Raw genomic sequence first — 18,502 nt, 5'->3', positions numbered from 1 at the left:
CTCTCGGGGATAACTTTGTCGGAGATGAAATGCCGGGTTGCTAGCGAAGCTCCACATGCTATCCAGACCACCGACATGCCACAGCCGCTCTGTCACGTGATGCATACTGCTCCGACGTGCTAACGTTCTGAGGTGAGTTACGGCGTGTTGCAAGTTTTGTGAGGTGCTTTCGTGATATTTAATGGATCGGATTACATTTTTTATTTTTCTCCGATATCTGATCCAGTAATTTAGGTCAGTATCGGACCGATACCGATACGTAATATCGGATCGGTCCATCTCTATGCAGTACTAATAGGTCTTTATTATAAAATGGGGCCTGATCATTTGAGCACTCACATGTAATAAGTAGGATTTTCTTGATTCAAATTAACAGGGAGCCAATGAAGACAAGAAAAATATGCTCTCTCTTTCTAGTCCCTGTCAGTACTCTTGCTGCAGCATTTTGGATTAACTGAAGGCTTTTCAGGGAGTTTTCAGGACATCCTGATAATAATGAATTGCAGTAGTCCAACCTGGAAGTAATAAATGCATGAACTAGTTTTTCAGCGTCACTCTGAGACAGGATATTTCTAACTTTAGAGATGTTGCGCATATGGAAGAACGCAGTCTTACATATTTGTTTAATATGTGCGTTGAAGGACATGTCCTGGTCAAAAATGACTCCAAGGTTCCTCACAGCATTACTGGAGGCCAAGGTAATGCCATCCAGAGTAAGAATCTGGTTAAGATAAGATAAGATAAGATAACCTTTATTAGTCCCACACGTGGGAAATTTGTTTTGTCACAGCAGGAAGTGGACAGTGCAAAAGTTATGACGCAAAAATTAGAATACAATAAGAATAAATACAGTACACAGCTGTACAGAATAGAATAAAATAATATACTATATACAGTAGAATAAAATAGAATAAAAATATACAATAAGATAAAAATAGAATACGAATGCTATATACAACTGAGTAAAAATACAACGATGCCAGAAAAGATTATTGCACTTAGTGTTATTGCACATGTGTGGATGTGTGTGTTTGTTCAGTTAAAGTCTTTGTTGTGGAGTCTGACAGCAGTGGGGAGGAAAGACCTGCGAAATCTCTCCGTCCCACACCGTGGGTGCCGCAGTCTCCCACTGAAGGAGCTGCTCAGTGCTGTCACAGTCTGCTGCATGGGGTGGGAGACGTTGTCCAACAGGGATGACAGCTTAGCCGCCATTCTCCTGTCACTCACCACCTCCACTGGGTCCAGAGGGCATCCTAGAACAGAGCTGGCCCTTCGGATCACCCTGTTCAGTCTCTTCCTGTCCCCAGCAGAGATGCTGCCGCCCCAGCAGACCACACCATAAAAGATAGCAGAAGCCACCACAGAGTCATAGAAGGTCTTCAGGAGTGGGCCCTCCACCCCAAACGACCTGAGTCTCCGCAGCAGGTACAACCTGCTCTGCCCTTTCCTGTAGAGGGCGTCTGAGTTATGAGTCCAGTCCAGTCTGTTGTTCAGATGAACACCAAGCTACCTGTAGCTGTCCACAGCCTCAATGTCCATACCCTGGATGTTCAGTGGTTGCAGTGGAGAATGCTTGTGCCTGCGGAAGTCTACCACCAGCTCCTTGGTTTTACTGGCGTTGATCTGGAGGTAGTTCAGCTGGCACCAGTCCACAAAGTCTTGAGTCAGTCCTCTGTACTCCTTGTCGTCCCCATCAGTGATGAGGCCGACTATTGCAGAGTCATCAGAGAACTTCTGCAGGAAGCACTGGGTGGAATTGTGGGAGAAGTCTGCAGTGTAGATGGTGAAGAGGAACGGAGCCAGAACCGTTCCCTGTGGGGCCCCCGTACTGCAGACGACCCTGTCCGACACACAGCCCTGAGTCCTCACATACTGTGGTCGGTCGGTGAGGTAGTCCAAAATCCAGGTAGTGAGGTGATGGTCCACTCCAGAGTTCTCCAGCTTGTCCTTCAGAACCGAGGGAAGAATAGTGTTGAAGGCACTGGAGAAATCAAAGAACATGATTCTCACAGTGCTTCCAGCGGTCTCCAGGTGAGCGAGGGAACGATGTAGGAGGTGAATGACGGCATCATCCGCTCCAATGCCAGGCTGGTAGGCAAACTGAAGTGGGTCCAGTGATGAGCTTGTTAGGCGCCGAAGCTGAGCCAGGACCAACCGCTCCAGGGTCTTCATCAGGTGGGATGTCAGAGCCACCGGCCTGTAGCTGTTGAGGTCCTTGGGGCGTGAAGTCTTTGGCACTGGTACAACACAGGAGGTTTTCCAGAGCTGTGGGACTCTTCCCAACCTCAGGCTCAGGTTGAAGAGGTGCTCCATCACCCCACACAGTTGGTCCGCGCAGGATACCAGATACCATATTAGATACCATATTTCATGGCCGAGTACAATAACCTCAGTTTTATCTGAATTAAGAAGCAGAAAGTTAGCAGCCATCCAGGTCTTTATGTCTTTAAGACATTCCTGCAGTTTAACTAATTGGTGTGTGTTATCTGGCTTAATAGATAGAGCTGGGTGTCATCTGCATAGCAGTGAAAATTCATGCTGTGTCTTCTAATGATGCTGCATAGGGGAGGCATGTATAGTGTAAACAGAATTGGTCCTAGCACTGAACCCTGTGGAACTCCATAATTAACCTCAGTTCACTGTGTGTTATGCTTGTATAACTATGCATGTGACAAATAAAGAACCTTGAACCTTGAAATTGGAGTCTATTAGATAGATATGATACAAACCACTGCAGCACGGTACCTGTAATACCTACAGCATGTTTGGCTCTCGTCGAAGGCGGTCGCACTTTTTCTCCTCTCCTCCTTCCGCTTATCTTCCCTGCTTAGCCTCTTGTGTCCTTGTCCTGTCTCGTGTGTATTACTTTCCCTCGAACAGTCTCTCACTGTCGTTCTCTAAAACCTAAAAGAGAATTATGGATTTGATCAACTGGTCTCTGAATGCTATTGACACCCTTTTCTCAACGAGAAGTCTGGGCTCGGGAGAGCCCGAGTGCCCTGGAGGGACTTTCCCTGCCGGATACACGATGGACGGGTGGCAGAAATGGAGGATCATGTGCCTGGTGGGACTGTCGATCAAGGACGCTGAAGATATCTACCTATTCGGAACCATGATAACAGGGTTCTTGCTGATCGGAGCTGTCTTGGCCCTGGCTTATCGGAGAATTAAGAGAGCGGAACCGGCTGTTCAAACCCCCCCAAGGCTGCCCGCTGGGATTGAAACGATGGGACGAGGCGCGACTTCTCACAACGAAAGCAGCATGGCTAACACCTTGGAGACGCTTACAGCTGCCATGAAGACTCAAAATAACACCATTGAGCGTATATTGGGATACATCAAAGAGAGGCCTGCTCAAAATGACACCCTTGAGCGAAAGTTGGATTACATCGCAGAACGGCTCACTGTAGTTGTGAGGTCTCAGAATCAAAAGACTGACAACACCACGGAACGGAAGTTTGATACCATCATGGGGAGGCTCGCGGTTCTCCAACGGGAGATATAGAGACCAGTGTCGGAGTGTTAAAGAACAGCTTTGAAATTCTCCTGAGCTGCTCGCATAAAAGAAAAATCAACAACATCAACACGCGGATACCTAGGCGCCAGCTGCGGGCCCAAGGCTGGAGCCGAACAAAAACTCCCAGATAACGACTGTGTGTTGACTATTCTTCCCACCCCATGCAAGGCCACCTGGGTTGGCTGGCAGACTGTTTACTTAGCCTGATAGGGGGGAGGACACTGTCTCAGCTGAACTCTGGACACGCACACACAAATGCCTTCGATGCTTGTTTCCTGCGGGGGAACATGGTGGGTCTGTGTGCCGCGCTGTGCAGGGCGGCTGCTGTGTTCGCTTTGTATTACTCCTCACCCCCCTACCCAATCCTGTGGCTTGTCATGTCTTTCACAAAGTTGTGCTGTGGACATTTATGTGCTTTTTGTGCAGGGGAGTTTTTTTGTTTCCTGTTCTCATGCTGTCCTACCATAGAAGCACAGCATGAGTAGAGGTCTCTTTTTTTCCTCTTGTACTTTCCCATTGTTGTGTATATTTCAGTGTTTTTCTGTAACGCTACCGATCTCCGACTTGTATCCCCATGTAATGTCTGTGTTGTGTCTGTAAGGTCGGGGGGGGGGGGGGGGGTTCCCATTTCACTGCAGGGCAACCTGCATGTGGCGAATAAAGCTTTGATTCATTGATTGATTGATTGATTGATTGATTGATTGATTGATTGATTGATTGAGCATGTTCTAATCGCTCTAATAGGATATTATGGTCAACAGTATCGAATGCTGCACTAAGGTCTAGCAGGACCAGCACAGAGATGAGTCCACTGTCAGAGGCCATAAGAAGATCATTTGTAACCTTCACTAATGTGATTGTTGTACTATGATGAGTTTGGAAATTTGACTGAAAGTCTTCAAATAAACCATTCCTCTGCAGATGAGAGCTGTTTGACAACTACTCTTTCAAGGATTTTTGATATGAAAGGAAGGTTGGAGATTGGCATATAATTAGCTAACACTGCTGGGTCTTGAGATGGCTTTTTGAGTAAAGGTTTGACTACAACCACCTTGAAGGCCTGTGGTACGTAGCCGATTATTAGAGATAGGTTGATCATATTTAAGATCGAAGAATTAATTAATGGCAGGACTTCTTCGAGCAGTTTTGTAGGAATGGGGTCTAAAAGACATGTTGATGGTTTGGAGGAAGTAATTATTGAAGTTAACTCAGAAAGATCAATTGGAGAAAAAGAGTCTAACTTAACATCAATGGTACTAACAGTAGCTGTAGATAATATTACATCTGTGGGATGATTATTGGTAATTTTTTCTCTAATGATAAGATTTTTATTTGCGAAGAAGTTCATGAAGTCATTACTAGTTAACGTTAAAGGGATGGTTGGCTCAATAGAGCTCTGACTTTTTGTCAGCCTGGCTACAGTGCTGAAGAGAAACCTAGGGTTGTTCTTATTTTCTTCAATCAGTGACGAATAGTAAGATGTTTTGGCTTTACGGAGGGCTTTCTTATAAAGCAACAAACTATTTCTCCAGGCTAAATGATGATCTTCTAAATTTGTGACACGCCATTTCCTCTCCAGCTTAAGAGTCCTCTGCTTTAGGCTACGTGTTTGAGAATTATACCACAGAGTCAGGTACTTCTGATTTGAGACCTTAGTTTTCATCGGAGCTACAGTATCCAGAGTCGTACGTAGTGAGGAGGTAAAATTATTAACAAGATAATCGACCTCTGTTGGAGTATGTCTGTGAAGGTTCTCAGTCATCCAGAAAAACCTAGTGGGAGGTCACTCCCACTAGGTTTATATCTGGGACTCTCCACCATTTGACCTTAGAACTGAAGAAGCTTCTCGGATGAGAGGTGAAACGTCTTCAAGCAACTTATAGAAGTCCAGACGCTTTTCTTTGCAAGCTCCTTTGACTCTGTTGGAGTAGTATTCAGATAGCTGCTCTGCTGTATGTTGGTACAGGGCATTGAAGATGATAACAGTGGGTGGATTATATTCTTAAACTTAGTTACAGCACTTTCAGAAAGACATCTACTTTGATAAAGTCTACTCTCCACTGCTGTGTAAACAATTATTGTAAATGTAAATGTTATCAGGAATGTTATAAATGGAAAATCTTATATTGCATTCTGAGCACAACAAATGTGAAATGGCAGGAAAGATCAGTGCTCTGTTGCAGTATGCAGAGTACATGTGTAAATTTTTCAGAGTACCAAAAAACACATTGCCTTTGCAGACTGATGATCAAACACAGAGATAGAGGTCACAGAAACATTACAAATACCTGAATGTTGCTGTCTTATGTCATTCAGTCACCTAAAGGTAGTAAGTTTGACCTTTGGAGGGTCATCATGATTAGGTCTGCATGCCTACTGTAAATGCATCGATTTCCAGTCATGTGACTGGCTGATTAGCTATTTGTCTTAATGAGCAGTTGAGCAAATGTACCTAAGTTACCTGATTTTAGTCAATAGGGCTTTTAAAAAGTATTACTGCCATTTTTGTCTTAATATTTCTAGTAACACTACTTTAACTGCAGTGAGCACAGGAGACATCCCTTTTTATGGAAAAGGAAGGAAAAGTCATATTTAGTATTATTCACATATTACACAGACTGTTTGTGCTGACTGAACAGGCTCAGACTGAAGCAGTGCAGTTCCTGGCCTATTTTCAGTTATCATTAAAATTATTGTCAGGTGGGATAGGCTCCAGCGCCCCCCGCGACCCTGAAAAGGATAAGCAGAAGCGAATGGATGGATGGATTATTGTCAGGATTATATTGTTGATTGTCATTTATGCTTAGAAATATTTACTCATATATGCTTAGAGTTTATAATCAATGGCATATTGATAGGGGTTTGATCCTTAGTAGTCTGCAAAGAATTTGTGTGCATTCCAGAGTGTTCTGGCATGCACACACACAGCTTAATGTCATGAGAGAGGTTATATCTTCTCTTACTGATATATGGTATAGCAAACACATCTATATCTGTTTTAGTATAAGTGCCTTTTGTTTAGATGAACTGCTGGACTTCCAGACCAGCAGGTTTAGGGAAGTCGTTTATGGGTTCACATTCTGACCCCACACACACACACACACACACACACACACACACACATACTTATACAACGCACAGACAAGGTACTCTTTGTTTGTATGTATACGTCATATGTTAATGAACCTATGCATACTCATGTAACCTCAATAAAGAGTAGTGTTGCGGGGGGAGCGGACGAGAGCAACTGGGGTCAAGCGAAGGAACAGCGTTTGTCCAGTTCTCTCCCGTGCATGAGAAACATAAAGAACTTTGCCTACTCGTGTCTTGCTTTGCTGTGTGGTTAAATTGTCTTGAACATTCCAACGAATAGGTTCATTTGTACACGTGATAACCTATCAGTTATCACGTGTATAAATCTCACCATTAGATGTCAGTAGATTGCAGATTGCAGTCAATTCAGTCACTTTTCTTATCCCTCCTAATTCAAGTGCATAAACCGATCTACTTTAGCTCTGGTAATTCTGATGATCGTTCAATAAATCTTAATCTTTTTGTTTGCTTTTTGGAGGAGTGAAGTTACAAAAACCTCTTCAATCAAATTTGCTTTGGTGGACAGAAAACAACCATTGTAGACTGTTTGGGGTTACCTTTTATAATGTGGGACTAGTATTGAATTTTCAAAACTGAAGTCAGTTCTTCTGACCAGTTTCAGACCAGGATGAACATAAGTACAATATTGAACCTGAAGTATGATCATCCCACCCACTAGGGAACCGCTCCCAGCTGTGGGTTCACCTCCTCCTGCTGAACTCATAGAGCAGCAAACAACCAGCCCAGGGACAGACTTTAATGTAGCATCACTTTCATCGGTCACTCCCGAACTCCTGTGAAACATGACGAATGTGGCCTTTGCAAATATGAGTAACTAAGAAAACATGTCCACTGTTTTGTAAGCCATTGTTTTACTGCATAAGTTCCCATCTACAGTAATGGAGATAAGCAGGCACATAATATGAAAAGGTTGTAGGTTGACTTTGTCTTTTCTGATTCATCAGTTTGTGTGGCTCTTTTCACAGGAGTGACCTAACCCACACTTTATTTACTTATATGATAAATTAAGTTTAGTGCAATGTAGTGCAAAATACACTTTTAATTTAATAACATGAAGCTGCATCAAGTTTCCATGGTGACTGTTCAAGAAATTCTGCATTCATAAATAAATATCAGACTGTCAAAAGAGCTCATCTGTGCGAGACCACCGAGCTGAGAGCATTTTCAGGTCGAGATCTCCCCGTACGCCATCGTTGGAGAGCATTTAAAAGTTTTTCTTCCTGACTGTGATTTGAAAACGTCTAAATGGAATCAAGTCAAGGAATCTATAAACCAATCAGGGTATGTGACCATTTTTGTTTTTACTGCATTCAATAATTTGAAGAATTTGTTGTAGTTTTAAAAGTTGACAAACTGAGAATCATTTTAAGTAACAATGACTAAATTGCTATTTCTTTGACAGGTGTTGTTCAACACACCGATTTATGAAACAGCTTCAAAGATCTGCTGGCATCTTCCAGGCTACAGGACTCATGCAAACCAAAGCTGACAGAAAATATCAGGTAATTTCTGAGGACCTGAGAGTGGTGGTGATTAGATGTCTCCTTTTATTTTTAGATTGCGATTATGACGGAGTTTCTCAGACTTCAGCAGGAAGATCGAATTCCACCTAACCTCACTGCTGAAGATCTGAGAGATCTTTTGGTGGAGAAAAACAGGGAGACACTCAGAGAGCAGTGCGTTGCTGTCACACCTGAAAGTCTGTTTGTGATGACATGTAAATGCTGAGAGAAAACCTCTGTTTTGCTTTCTTTTGAAGGCTATGGGAGTTTGAATTAGAGGATTTTGAAGAAGAGGAAGCCAAACCTCTTCTAAGGCTGGTAAGACTAGAAAACTCACAAGACTTGTAGTAATTTGGACTTTTTTTTTTCATTATGTTCATAACCTTTAAACATAAGTGCACTATAAATGTGCTTTCCGTTTCAGGTATGGGCAGTGAACGATATCAATAAAATGAGGGACGTTGAATTTCAAGCCAGAATGCTTCTTCAGTTCCCAGAGGCCATACCTCCTAAATTTCAGTGAGTCACGTGTAATATACAGTTATTAACCCTGTAAGACCCAACCCATCAAAAAATAGCCAGAAAATTCAGATTTTTTTGGAACTGAGATGTTTATTAACCCTTTAAACAAAATCCACAAATTTGTTTTTTGACAACAAAACAACACGACAACAAACGTCATGTTGTGTATGATATACTTTTATTATGTATTTATTATATTTTTTTGTATCGCATTTGATACATTGGGTGTTTTGGCAACTTTTTGTTAACAACAATGTTAATTTTAGACAAAAAAAGAAGAGTTTTGTCCATAACATTTAGAAATTATGGAAAGTATTGATCATGTTGATGAGATAGAGCTCCCAGAAACTCATGTATGATACAAAGGCGGTTATAGGGTTAACAGTCCAGCTACAGTGTTTCAATATTTAAATGATGCTTTGAATATGTTTAAAAGATAACTCTTATAATGTTTTTCTACAGAGCACAAATGAAGAACGCTCCTCTGACGGTCTTTCAATGGCAAATGTTCCACCAGCCGAAGGAGCTCTTTCAGAAAGTGTGCCAGTGGCTGACATTCCCTGTGAGGAACCCTATGCTGAGTCCAAATCCAGTGTTGAAGGCGAAGATCATAAGATCAAAGGATCTCGTTCGGAAATTGGGCCAGTTCCTGATGTTCCCTGTGAAGAACCTTTTCCTGAACCTGAATCCAGTATGAAGTCCAAAGACCTTCAGATCAAGAAGAAGAAGAAGAAGAAGAAGGGCTTCTTCAAAAGACTTAAAAGTCTGTTCTGCTGTTGTTGCAGACCAAAAGACACTGACTGACATTGAAACTGAAATTGTCACCGTACTGAGTCTGCGGCCCAGTATTGGTGTTCCAGTAACTGTAAATATGTAAATAGTATGTTCCTTGATGATTGTTGTTCATGTTTTGGGGGTTTCTTTAGTTTTCAGTGGGCTGGGTGTTTTTTTCCCCTTCGTGTTCTTTACTTAATTTTTGTTCATAGTTCCTGATTTGTTTTCCTAGTTCTTGTTTCTTAGTTCTTGATTCCAGTTGAGTTTCTATATGAGTTTTGAGTTTTTGGTTTGTTTTTTGTGACATTTATCCCTTTTTTTTTCTTTTTTTTTTTATGTCCCGTTTGGATCTTTAGCCATCAGAATTGTTGTCTTAAGGCCAAGAAAGATGCCAAGCGGATTTATTTTACCAAGTGGATCATCATGGCCTTGCCATATTGGTCCATTTGATTGACCTTTATTATAATTATGAATTTATTTTATTTACAGTTGCTACAAACGGGACAGACATGACTGGGGGATAGGACAGGGAGAAAGAATGAAAGAAAGAGAGGGAGAGAAAGAAAACCAAAGGGGAGAAGAGACGGTGAGAAGGGGGGGAAGAAAGAAAAAAACAAACAAACACCTGGGTCACCTGTATGGAGAAAAAAAACAGAAGAGAAAGCAAACAACAAAGAGCAACATAATAAAAAAAAAACGGCACCATCACAATAAACTAGCTAGCAGTAGATATCAGTAGATACTAAATAATAAACGATATTGTGCAGCACGCAAGATAGACAGTGCAGAATGTGCTTTGAGGCAGCAGCCAAGAAAGCTGTAGTCCGCGTCTGTGAATACCCGTGTGTACACCTGTGTGCATACCTGTGTGGATCAGCATGCTTGCATTCCAAAGGTTTCTCCATGTAACGATCTGCTAGGGAGTGTGGGGAGCCACAGCCCCGTCCTCCAGGGTATGAAGCAGGTATGGAGGAGATCAAAACTCCAGACATCCAGAGGCCCCCAGAACACAAGAGACCAAGGAAGACCAACAGAGGGGCAGCCGCGCCACTGTCCCAGTAAGAGCTGAGGAGAGAGTCCCAGATGAGGGCTCACTCAGCAGCCGCGGAGCAGAAGCCAGGGGGAGTTGCAGTGACGCGCCCGTGAGCTCCGCCGGCAGCCAGCTGCGCCTGAGTGACCGAGCCCCAGGCCGAGAGGCCGGGGGCACCCCACCCCCGAAGTGGCCCGAGCGAGCCCCAGGCTCCAGGCCCCGATAAGCGGCCGCCAAGGAGTGAGCCGGTGTGTACCCGGACGCCCACCCCCAGACACAAAGAACCACCAACGCACCGACACCTGAGGGAGTCCGCCACTGGCAGGGGAAGTGGTGGTGGGTGGAGATAGGCCTCCAAACCTTGGAGGGCCTGAGATGTCCCCAGAGAGGTGGCGTCTGATACCCAACCTGACATATAGACACAGACATACAGGCACACACAGACACAAACATCCATTCCCACCCTCATGCTCTCATATGCACTTACTCCACACTCAACCAACGTGGAGACAGACATAAAGAGACGCTGTACACACGATCACACTCCCCAAGCGTACTCTACGAACCGGGTCTAGGTACCCTTGCCCCTGGAGGGGGGAACTGCACCCAGACCCAGGTGGTGTTACTCTTTCCCTGCGGTGGGGAGAGGCAGACCGCCCCGACTCCGCAGCAGCAGGGAGGCCCCACACTCCAGAACGCAGTCGGACGGCCAACTCCTCCTCCTAGCCCCCCCGCTCCAGCAGGCCGCAGAGAACGGGGGTGAGAGAATGGGCCGCAGAGAATGGGTGTGTGTGTGTGTGTGTGTGACATTTATCCCTAATGAAAATATTTTTCCGCAATAAAAGCTGCCAATTTAAGTTTCATTCCACATAAGAGTCCTATGTTTGGGTCCGACTATACCTGTCACAACACACCATGACAGAAATCAAACTTTATAAACTCATTCATATTTCTACATGAGTCTTCATCTATATTAAAGATTTTTTTCTTTCAAACTTTTGTAAGAGTCTCTTATGGTTCTCAAAATATTTATAGTCCAGTAGGTGTAGTCGGGTAAACATAACATATTGATGGTATTATTTTTAATACAATTTGAACTTATTCTGTTAACATATGAACAACAGTAACTGAAACTGGTATATAAAATGCATTTCCTGTAGAAAATGCAGTGTGAATGCTAATAGCTGAATAGTTTGAGTTGAATTTTGATAATTGCTGATATCTTTGGTAAAAAACATGTTCAATGGGCTGAAATACAGCGAAACATTCACCTGACAGCCAAAGCACAGAACTGAAATTCACACAGAAGAACTTGGAAACTAGCTGAACAGCTTGAAAATGTACATAAGAAAAACTGTCTAATGGCAAAAGAAAATCTAGAACTAGAATACATCTGAATGAATATTAATAGCTCATATTCTTTAAATCACTGGAAGAGTGGAATTATGTATTTTAAATGTCTAAACTCAACAATCTCAAATGAAAAAAACAGAATATTTTCAGAATATCTGCTGTGTGTGTGTGTGTGTGTGTGTGTGTGTGTGTGTGTGTGTGTGTGTGTGTGTGTGTGTGTGAGAGAGAGAGAGAGATCCAATTTTTATTCTTCGGGGGCAGCATTTCATTGGTGGATTCAAATTGAGCATTTTCAGACTGGTTGACTGGCATAGACACACGCAGGACACTCCATGCTCTGTGTGTGTCTCTTTGTGCCCCTGTCTGTGTATGTTTGTACGTCTGTGTTTATGTTTGCATCCATGTTTGTAAACATTGCATTCTGGATGTAGGTTATGTGTCACTGCATTTCTGTGTGGGTGTGTCCATATTTGTAAACATTGTTAGGCATGTCATTTTTGCCTTACCCTTGTGTATCTGCCATTTGTTCGAGGGGAATCCTCTGCAGAAATACACTGCAGAAAGCTTGTGTCTCTCTTTGTCTGAGTGTGTAAGGGCTGCAGCAGGTGCAGCTGTTTGGGCAGGAAAAAGTACACAGCCTCTCTGTTTGGTGGATTCAGAGTTCAGACTCATTGACTGGTAGGGATGGGTACCGGTTCTGACATAAACATAAACGGTAGTAACCAGACCAAAAAGTAGCGCACATTTCGGTGCTTTATTTCGGTGCGTTTTTTCCTGAGCTGTGATACACTTTAGATTCTAGCCAATCATTTTACGTTTCCGAGGATAGTAGGCGGGTCCAGGTACGTACGTTCTTTTAGAGCAGAGCTACAGATTAAAAATGCCCAAGGCAAAGCGGTCAAAGTCTGGCTGTACTTCACAGCAAAATATGCAAACTCAGCAGCCTGCAACAAGTGCTTTAAGCTGATACTGTGATACTGTCAAAGGAGGTAACACCTCAAATCCGATAAAAGCGTTTTTTTTAAAAGCCGAAAAATGCGCCGTATTTGATAGCTTGCTGCGAGACCTCACACCGAGCGCATCTACTGCGGGTGTGTTGCCTGTTATCGGACCGGAGTTAGCAACATCCCCCAAAAACACGAAGAGTAGAGTCCTGGCCCCTAGCCCTGCCAGTGTAGCAGAAATGATGACAGATGATGATGCAGCAGCTGCTGTTCTTCTCTGCGTGAGTAGCTTAATGTTGTTTGTATGTAATTTACATTGATAAGGCTAAACACGTTATTACATTAACGCCTGTAAGGTGAACTAGCAAACACCGTCGTAGTTACATGCGGCTGTCTTCTTGTTTGATGGCAGATACTCCCTTCACCCTGGCCAAAAAGGCTAAAATGACCAAAGAAAAAGTGGAAAACAGCTAAACATGAGAGGTTTTTGGACAAAGTTTGTGTTTTTTCCACTGTTTAAGCACTGCTTCCAGCCAAGAGTTTATTTGTTTATTTGTTTATTTATAAGGAACCCCATTAGCTTCCACAACAGTGGTTGCTAGTCTTCCTGGGGCCCAAACCATCAAATACCACCAAATAAAATGATACACAATGAGTTGGATGCAAATTGTCCACATAATTTGGCTCTTACATCCACAATAAGGTTTTACAATTCTGAAAATGTAAACATGTGAATATTAAAAATTATATTAAAACAAACCAAAAAAAAAAACCAAAACAAAACACTCGAACAAAATACACAATTTCCATTACAAGTGACATTACCCTCTACAATTTTTTACAAATAAATTAAAAACTGCCTAAATAGGCTTTTAGGTGATTTTTAAAATTATGAATAGAAGCCAATTCTCTAATTGCATAAGGCAACTTATTCCATTGAAAAGGTGCTCTAAATATAACAGTGTTTTTCAAAAAGTTACTTTTAACTCGAGGAGTTACTAAATTGTGGTTAGTTGAAAATCGTGTGGCATGATTATGTATTTCATCTGGATACTGCAACTGAGCATAAAAAAAGTGTGGTGTGTTTACCAGTATTGCTTTCTTTAAAAATACAAGTAAGCCATAGTATAATTTAGCTTGTACAGAAAGCCAAGAAAGTTTATCATGCATTTTATCAATACTTGTATAATATGAACACCTTAAGAGTGATACCATATATGCCCTATAGCTGCAGAAAAGGCTAACATTGTTATTATTTTACAAAAAAAAACCAGCTGAACGTGAGAGGTTTTTGGACCAATTTTGTGTTCTCCATTCTCTAAGCACCGGTTTGAGCACCGTTTAAGCACCGGCACCGTTTCAAAAGTACCAGTTTGGTACTGGTATCGGATAAAACCTTAACGATACCCATCCCTATTGACTGACATTTCTACTACGTTATACTATTATACTACTGTATATTAAGTTATACTGTTACACCACTTCTTCCAAGTTGTTATATGTGTGCTAAATATTAACATTTCTGCTTGATTACAATACTTCTGCTATGTTGTACTATTTCTGCCAAGTGATTACATTTTTGCTAAGTTGTTATGCTTAAGCAAAATGATTACAAGTTCAACTACTTTTCAAATACTGACTTCAGCTTCTTCAGCTATTTTCAGCTGTTTTCAGCAGACAGCTTCAGCTTTACAGCATTCACACAGCATTTTCGCAGGAAATGCAAATTTTTCTAGTTGAGAATAATGTTTCTTTTTACCTGAACTCAGTACAGAAAATGTATTAGTAACAAACTGAGACACTGACTTGAACCTGAAACTGAAACAGTCTGCGAGTGAAGAATCCAGTGGCGGACTCCCTCAGACATCGGTGCGTTGGTGGTTCTTTGTGTCCGGGGATGGGCGTCCAGGTACACACCGGCTCACTCCTTGGCGGCCGCTTATTGGGGCCTGGAGCCTGGGGCTCGCTCGGGCCACTTCGGAGGTGGGGTGCCCCCCGGCCTCTCAGCCTGGGGCTCGGTCACTCGGGCACGGCTGGCTGCCGGCGGAGCTCACGGGCGCGTCACTGCAACTCCCCCTGGCTTCTGCTCCGCGGCTGCTGAGTGACCCCTCATCTGGGACTCTCCTCAGCTCTTTCTGGGACAGTGGCGCGGCTGCCCCTCTGTTGGTCTTCCTTGGTCTCTTGTGTTCTGGGGGCCTCTGGATGTCTGGAGTTTTGATCTCCTCCATACCCGTTTCATGCCCTGGAGGACGGGGCTGTGGCCCCCCCACACCCTCTAGCAGATCATTACATGGAGGAACCTTTTAAAAAAAAAAACAAGCGCGTCCATGCTCACACGTGTACACACGGGTGATCACACCCACAAACTACACCCTTTTTGGCTCCTACCTCAAAGCACACTGTGCTCTGTTGATCTTATGTGCTGCACAATAATGTTTAATATTTAGTATTTACTGTCATATTCCCATATATCATTGTGATGCTGTTTATTCTATTACTCTTGTTCTCTTCTGCTTGTTTTCTTTTTTCTTTCTCAGCAGGTGATCCAGGTGATTGATATATGCATTTTTTTCTCTTTTTTTTCTGCTCATTCTGTTGGTTTTTGTCTTTTGCCCTTCTCCCCCGTCCCTCTTCTCAGCTGTTTCTCTTTCCCTCTTTCTTTCTCCCCTTCTTTCCCCCAGTCAAGTCTGTCCCGTATTCAGTAAGTGAAAATAAAATAAACAATAAAAGGTGAATCAAATGGACCATTACGGCAAGGCTGGGATGGTCAATTTGGTAAAGTAAATCCAATGGGCATCTTTCTTTGCCTTTAGACAACAATTCTGATGGCAAAAGAGCCAAACGGGACAGGCCAAAAAAAAAAAAAAAAAAAAGAATCCTGTGAGAACATTTTCACCTTCAATTAAAACTCCATTAAATCTGCTGTTAATGATTAACGAGGGGTTACTGAAGTGTTTCTGTCCTTACAGATGTGGAGACAGAAACATGCTGCTGTTTGTACATATTTAATAATTAGCTCTGCACAGGAGCTGAAGATAAGTCCAGCCTGTTATTCTTGCAGTATTATAATAAAAGCACAATAATGATTGGTAGTGAGTGAGTAAGCAGCCTGGGGATTTTCTCCATTGTTCATGTTAACCGTTTCACTGCCTCATCTTCAGCTGTGAGTCTGAACATCCTTCAGTTCAGTCAGAGCAGCAGAGTTCATGTCTGAACTACAGCACTGACTTTAATGAACATTCAAGCACAGAGTGATTGCTTCAGTCAGGGTATATTCACTCATGTGCACTGATTAGCTACCTATCACACCTTGCACAGACAGCTAACTGCTCATCTTAGTAAGGTGGCCAAGGAGTTACTAATCAGCTTACAAGCACACATTTCACTTACGAGAAAATGCGGTGCCTCAGGTCCTTCTGTCAGTTATTTCAGTTACTGCAGAGTACCTCACATTGTTAGTTTGAAACATATAGTCCTGGTCTCTCAGCGTCCCTGCTGTTCTGGAACAGATCTCTCTCTCTCTCGGGTTATGGACTGAAAGTATCAGTGACTAAAAATTGTGTTTTACCCTATTTTAGACCATTTAGCAATTTTATTTTATTTAATTCCTAAATCTCCATCTTCTGAGAGGGGAAAATCGCCCCTCGGGTTCTCTCGTCATATTAGCCCTGAAGCATTGCTTTAAATCATGTGTTGGATCACATTTTTACCCATGAATTGTGTGTGGAAACTTTGACTGTGAACTTTAATAACGTACTTCTTGAATTATTGGACTCTGTTGCTCCTGTAAAGAAGTTAAGACTTGTCCAAAGTAGAAGCTTGTCTATCTGCATTCCCTGCTTCTTAATGCTGATAAGACAGATTTGACAGCCATTGGACCACAAAAATTATATTACTACTACTACTACAAGGACTGCCTTTTATCACCTACAGCTAAAATCAGACACGTTTTATCACTTGATGCTGCAGAGGTTCTTGTCCATGCATTTGTGTCTTTGCACTTTGCTTATTGTAACACTCTTCGTTCTGGGTTACCAAAGAAAAGTTTTAGAGGTTTACAGATGGTAGAAAATGCAGCTGCTTGCACTTAAACCAAAAGTGAGAAATGTGAGCACATTACTCCAGCACTGAAGTCTCTTCACTGGTTGCCTTGTCAGGTTTGAGCCGATTTAAAGATGGCGCCGGTGAGGTCGGCTGCCGTCACGACTGCTCCGACCACTTTTTCTTTGTCTTTGTTTTTTAAGTTAGTTTTCAGCGTTTCTAAATCGGCAAAATCATCACCATTGGGTACATTAGGTATGACAGTGACACTCTTGTTTCTATTGGTATACAATGTACTCACAATTCGAAGTTTTTAACTCCGGATCCGAGCTGGCCGAGTGAGATCTCGAGGGAGAACAAAGGGAAGCGGCGGCGGCCTAGAGGGAAGCGAGCCGGCGTCAGGAACAGGCTGAGAGCTCGTGCACACCGCACACCTCTGCCTAGCATCCTGCTCGCCAACGTCCAGTCACTGGAGAACAAGCTTGACGACCTCAGGGCCAGGATAAAGTTCCAGAGAGACATTCGGGACTGCAATCTCCTCTGCTTCACCGAGACATGGCTGAACCCAGCGGTGCCGGACCACGCCATCCAGCCGGCCGAGTTCTTCTCGGTTAACCGCATGGACAGGACACGGGACTCGGGGAAGTCAAGGGGAGGCGGTGTGTGTTTAATGGTGAACAACAACTGGTGCAACAGTGCGAACGTTGTTCCTCTCACACGCTCCTGCACACCAAATCTGGAACTACTGTCCATCATGTGTCGTCCTTTTTATCTACCTCGGGAATTTACATCGGTCATTGTAAGTGCCGTTTATATTCCACCACAAGCGGACACGGTCACCGCCTTATGCGAGCTGCATGAGGCACTCACACAGCACCAGACACAACACCGGGACGCTGCGCTTATTGTGACGGGGGACTTTAATAGCGCCAACCTCAAACGCGCAGCGCTGAACTTTTATCAACACATCACCTGCCCCACCAGGGGTGAAAGGACACTGGACCACTGCTACACTACGGTCAAGGACGGCTACAAGGCACAATCCCGCCCCCCGTTTGGCAAATCTGATCACGCCGCCATCTTCCTCATGCCAAAATACAAACAAAGGCTGAAACAGGAAGTTCCGGTTCAGAGGAAGGTCGCGCGCTGGACGGATCAGCACCGGAAACGTGCTCGTCATCTCCGAGCATGAAGTAAGGAGAGCCTTCAAGAGAGTGAACACCAGGAAAGCAGCAGGACCAGACGGCATCCCAGGTCGTATCCTAAGAGACTGCGCATACCAGCTAGCTCCTGTGTTCACTGAGATATTCAACATCTCTTTATCTCAGTCGGTGATCCCCACATGCTTCAAAGAGTCCATCATTGTTCCTGTCCCGAAGAAACCCCACCCTGCTTCTCTCAATGACTATCGCCCTGTAGCCCTCACCTCAGTAGTGATGAAGTGCTTTGAACGCCTGGTCAGAGACTTCATCATTTCTTCACTACCAGACACACTGGACCCACTACAGTTCGCTTACCGTCCAAATCGTTCCACAGACGATGCCATCTCTCATCTCCTCCACACATCACTCACTCACTTGGACACTAGAAGGGGGAATTATGTTAAAATGCTCTTCATAGACTACAGCTCTGCATTTAATACCATAATTCCCTCCACACTCACCACCAAGCTGGAGCATCTGGGACTCAGCTCATCTATGTGTCA

The 18,502-nt window shown here is 43.4% G+C and overlaps 1 protein-coding gene across 1 annotated transcript; it reads left to right on the top strand.

Moving 5' to 3' along the window:
* The first annotated feature begins 7,876 nt into the window (after positions 1-7,876).
* On the top strand, positions 7,877-9,459 carry LOC146611189 (uncharacterized). The gene is made up of 6 exons (XM_085345585.1): positions 7,877-7,912; positions 8,034-8,105; positions 8,189-8,307; positions 8,391-8,451; positions 8,558-8,652; positions 9,120-9,459. Exons 1-6 carry the CDS (start codon positions 7,877-7,879, stop codon positions 9,457-9,459), a joined length of 723 nt encoding a protein of 240 aa, XP_085201711.1.
* The last annotated feature ends 9,043 nt before the right edge of the window (positions 9,460-18,502 follow it).

The sequence above is a fragment of the Diplotaxodon limnothrissa genome, linkage group LG20, assembly GCF_057381915.1.
Source record: "Diplotaxodon limnothrissa isolate DT_005_m linkage group LG20, D_limnothrissa_male_GT1.1, whole genome shotgun sequence".
Taxonomy (NCBI): domain Eukaryota; kingdom Metazoa; phylum Chordata; class Actinopteri; order Cichliformes; family Cichlidae; genus Diplotaxodon; species Diplotaxodon limnothrissa.
The sequence above is the reverse complement of the archived record's forward strand: the minus strand, read 5'-3'. Positions and strand labels throughout refer to the sequence as shown.

What these genes read in the sequence shown, in the direction of transcription:
- LOC146611189 (XM_085345585.1), top strand. Translation starts at nt 7,877, where the DNA reads ATGGAATCAAGTCAAGGAATCTATAAACCAATCAGG. An exon ending in TTCCAGGCTACAGGACTCAT is followed by an intron (nt 8,106 to 8,188) that starts GCAAACCAAAGC and finishes TTTTATTTTTAG; the next exon opens with ATTGCGATTATGACGGAGTT. An exon ending in GCCATACCTCCTAAATTTCA is followed by an intron (nt 8,653 to 9,119) that starts GTGAGTCACGTG and finishes TTTTCTACAGAG; the next exon opens with CACAAATGAAGAACGCTCCT.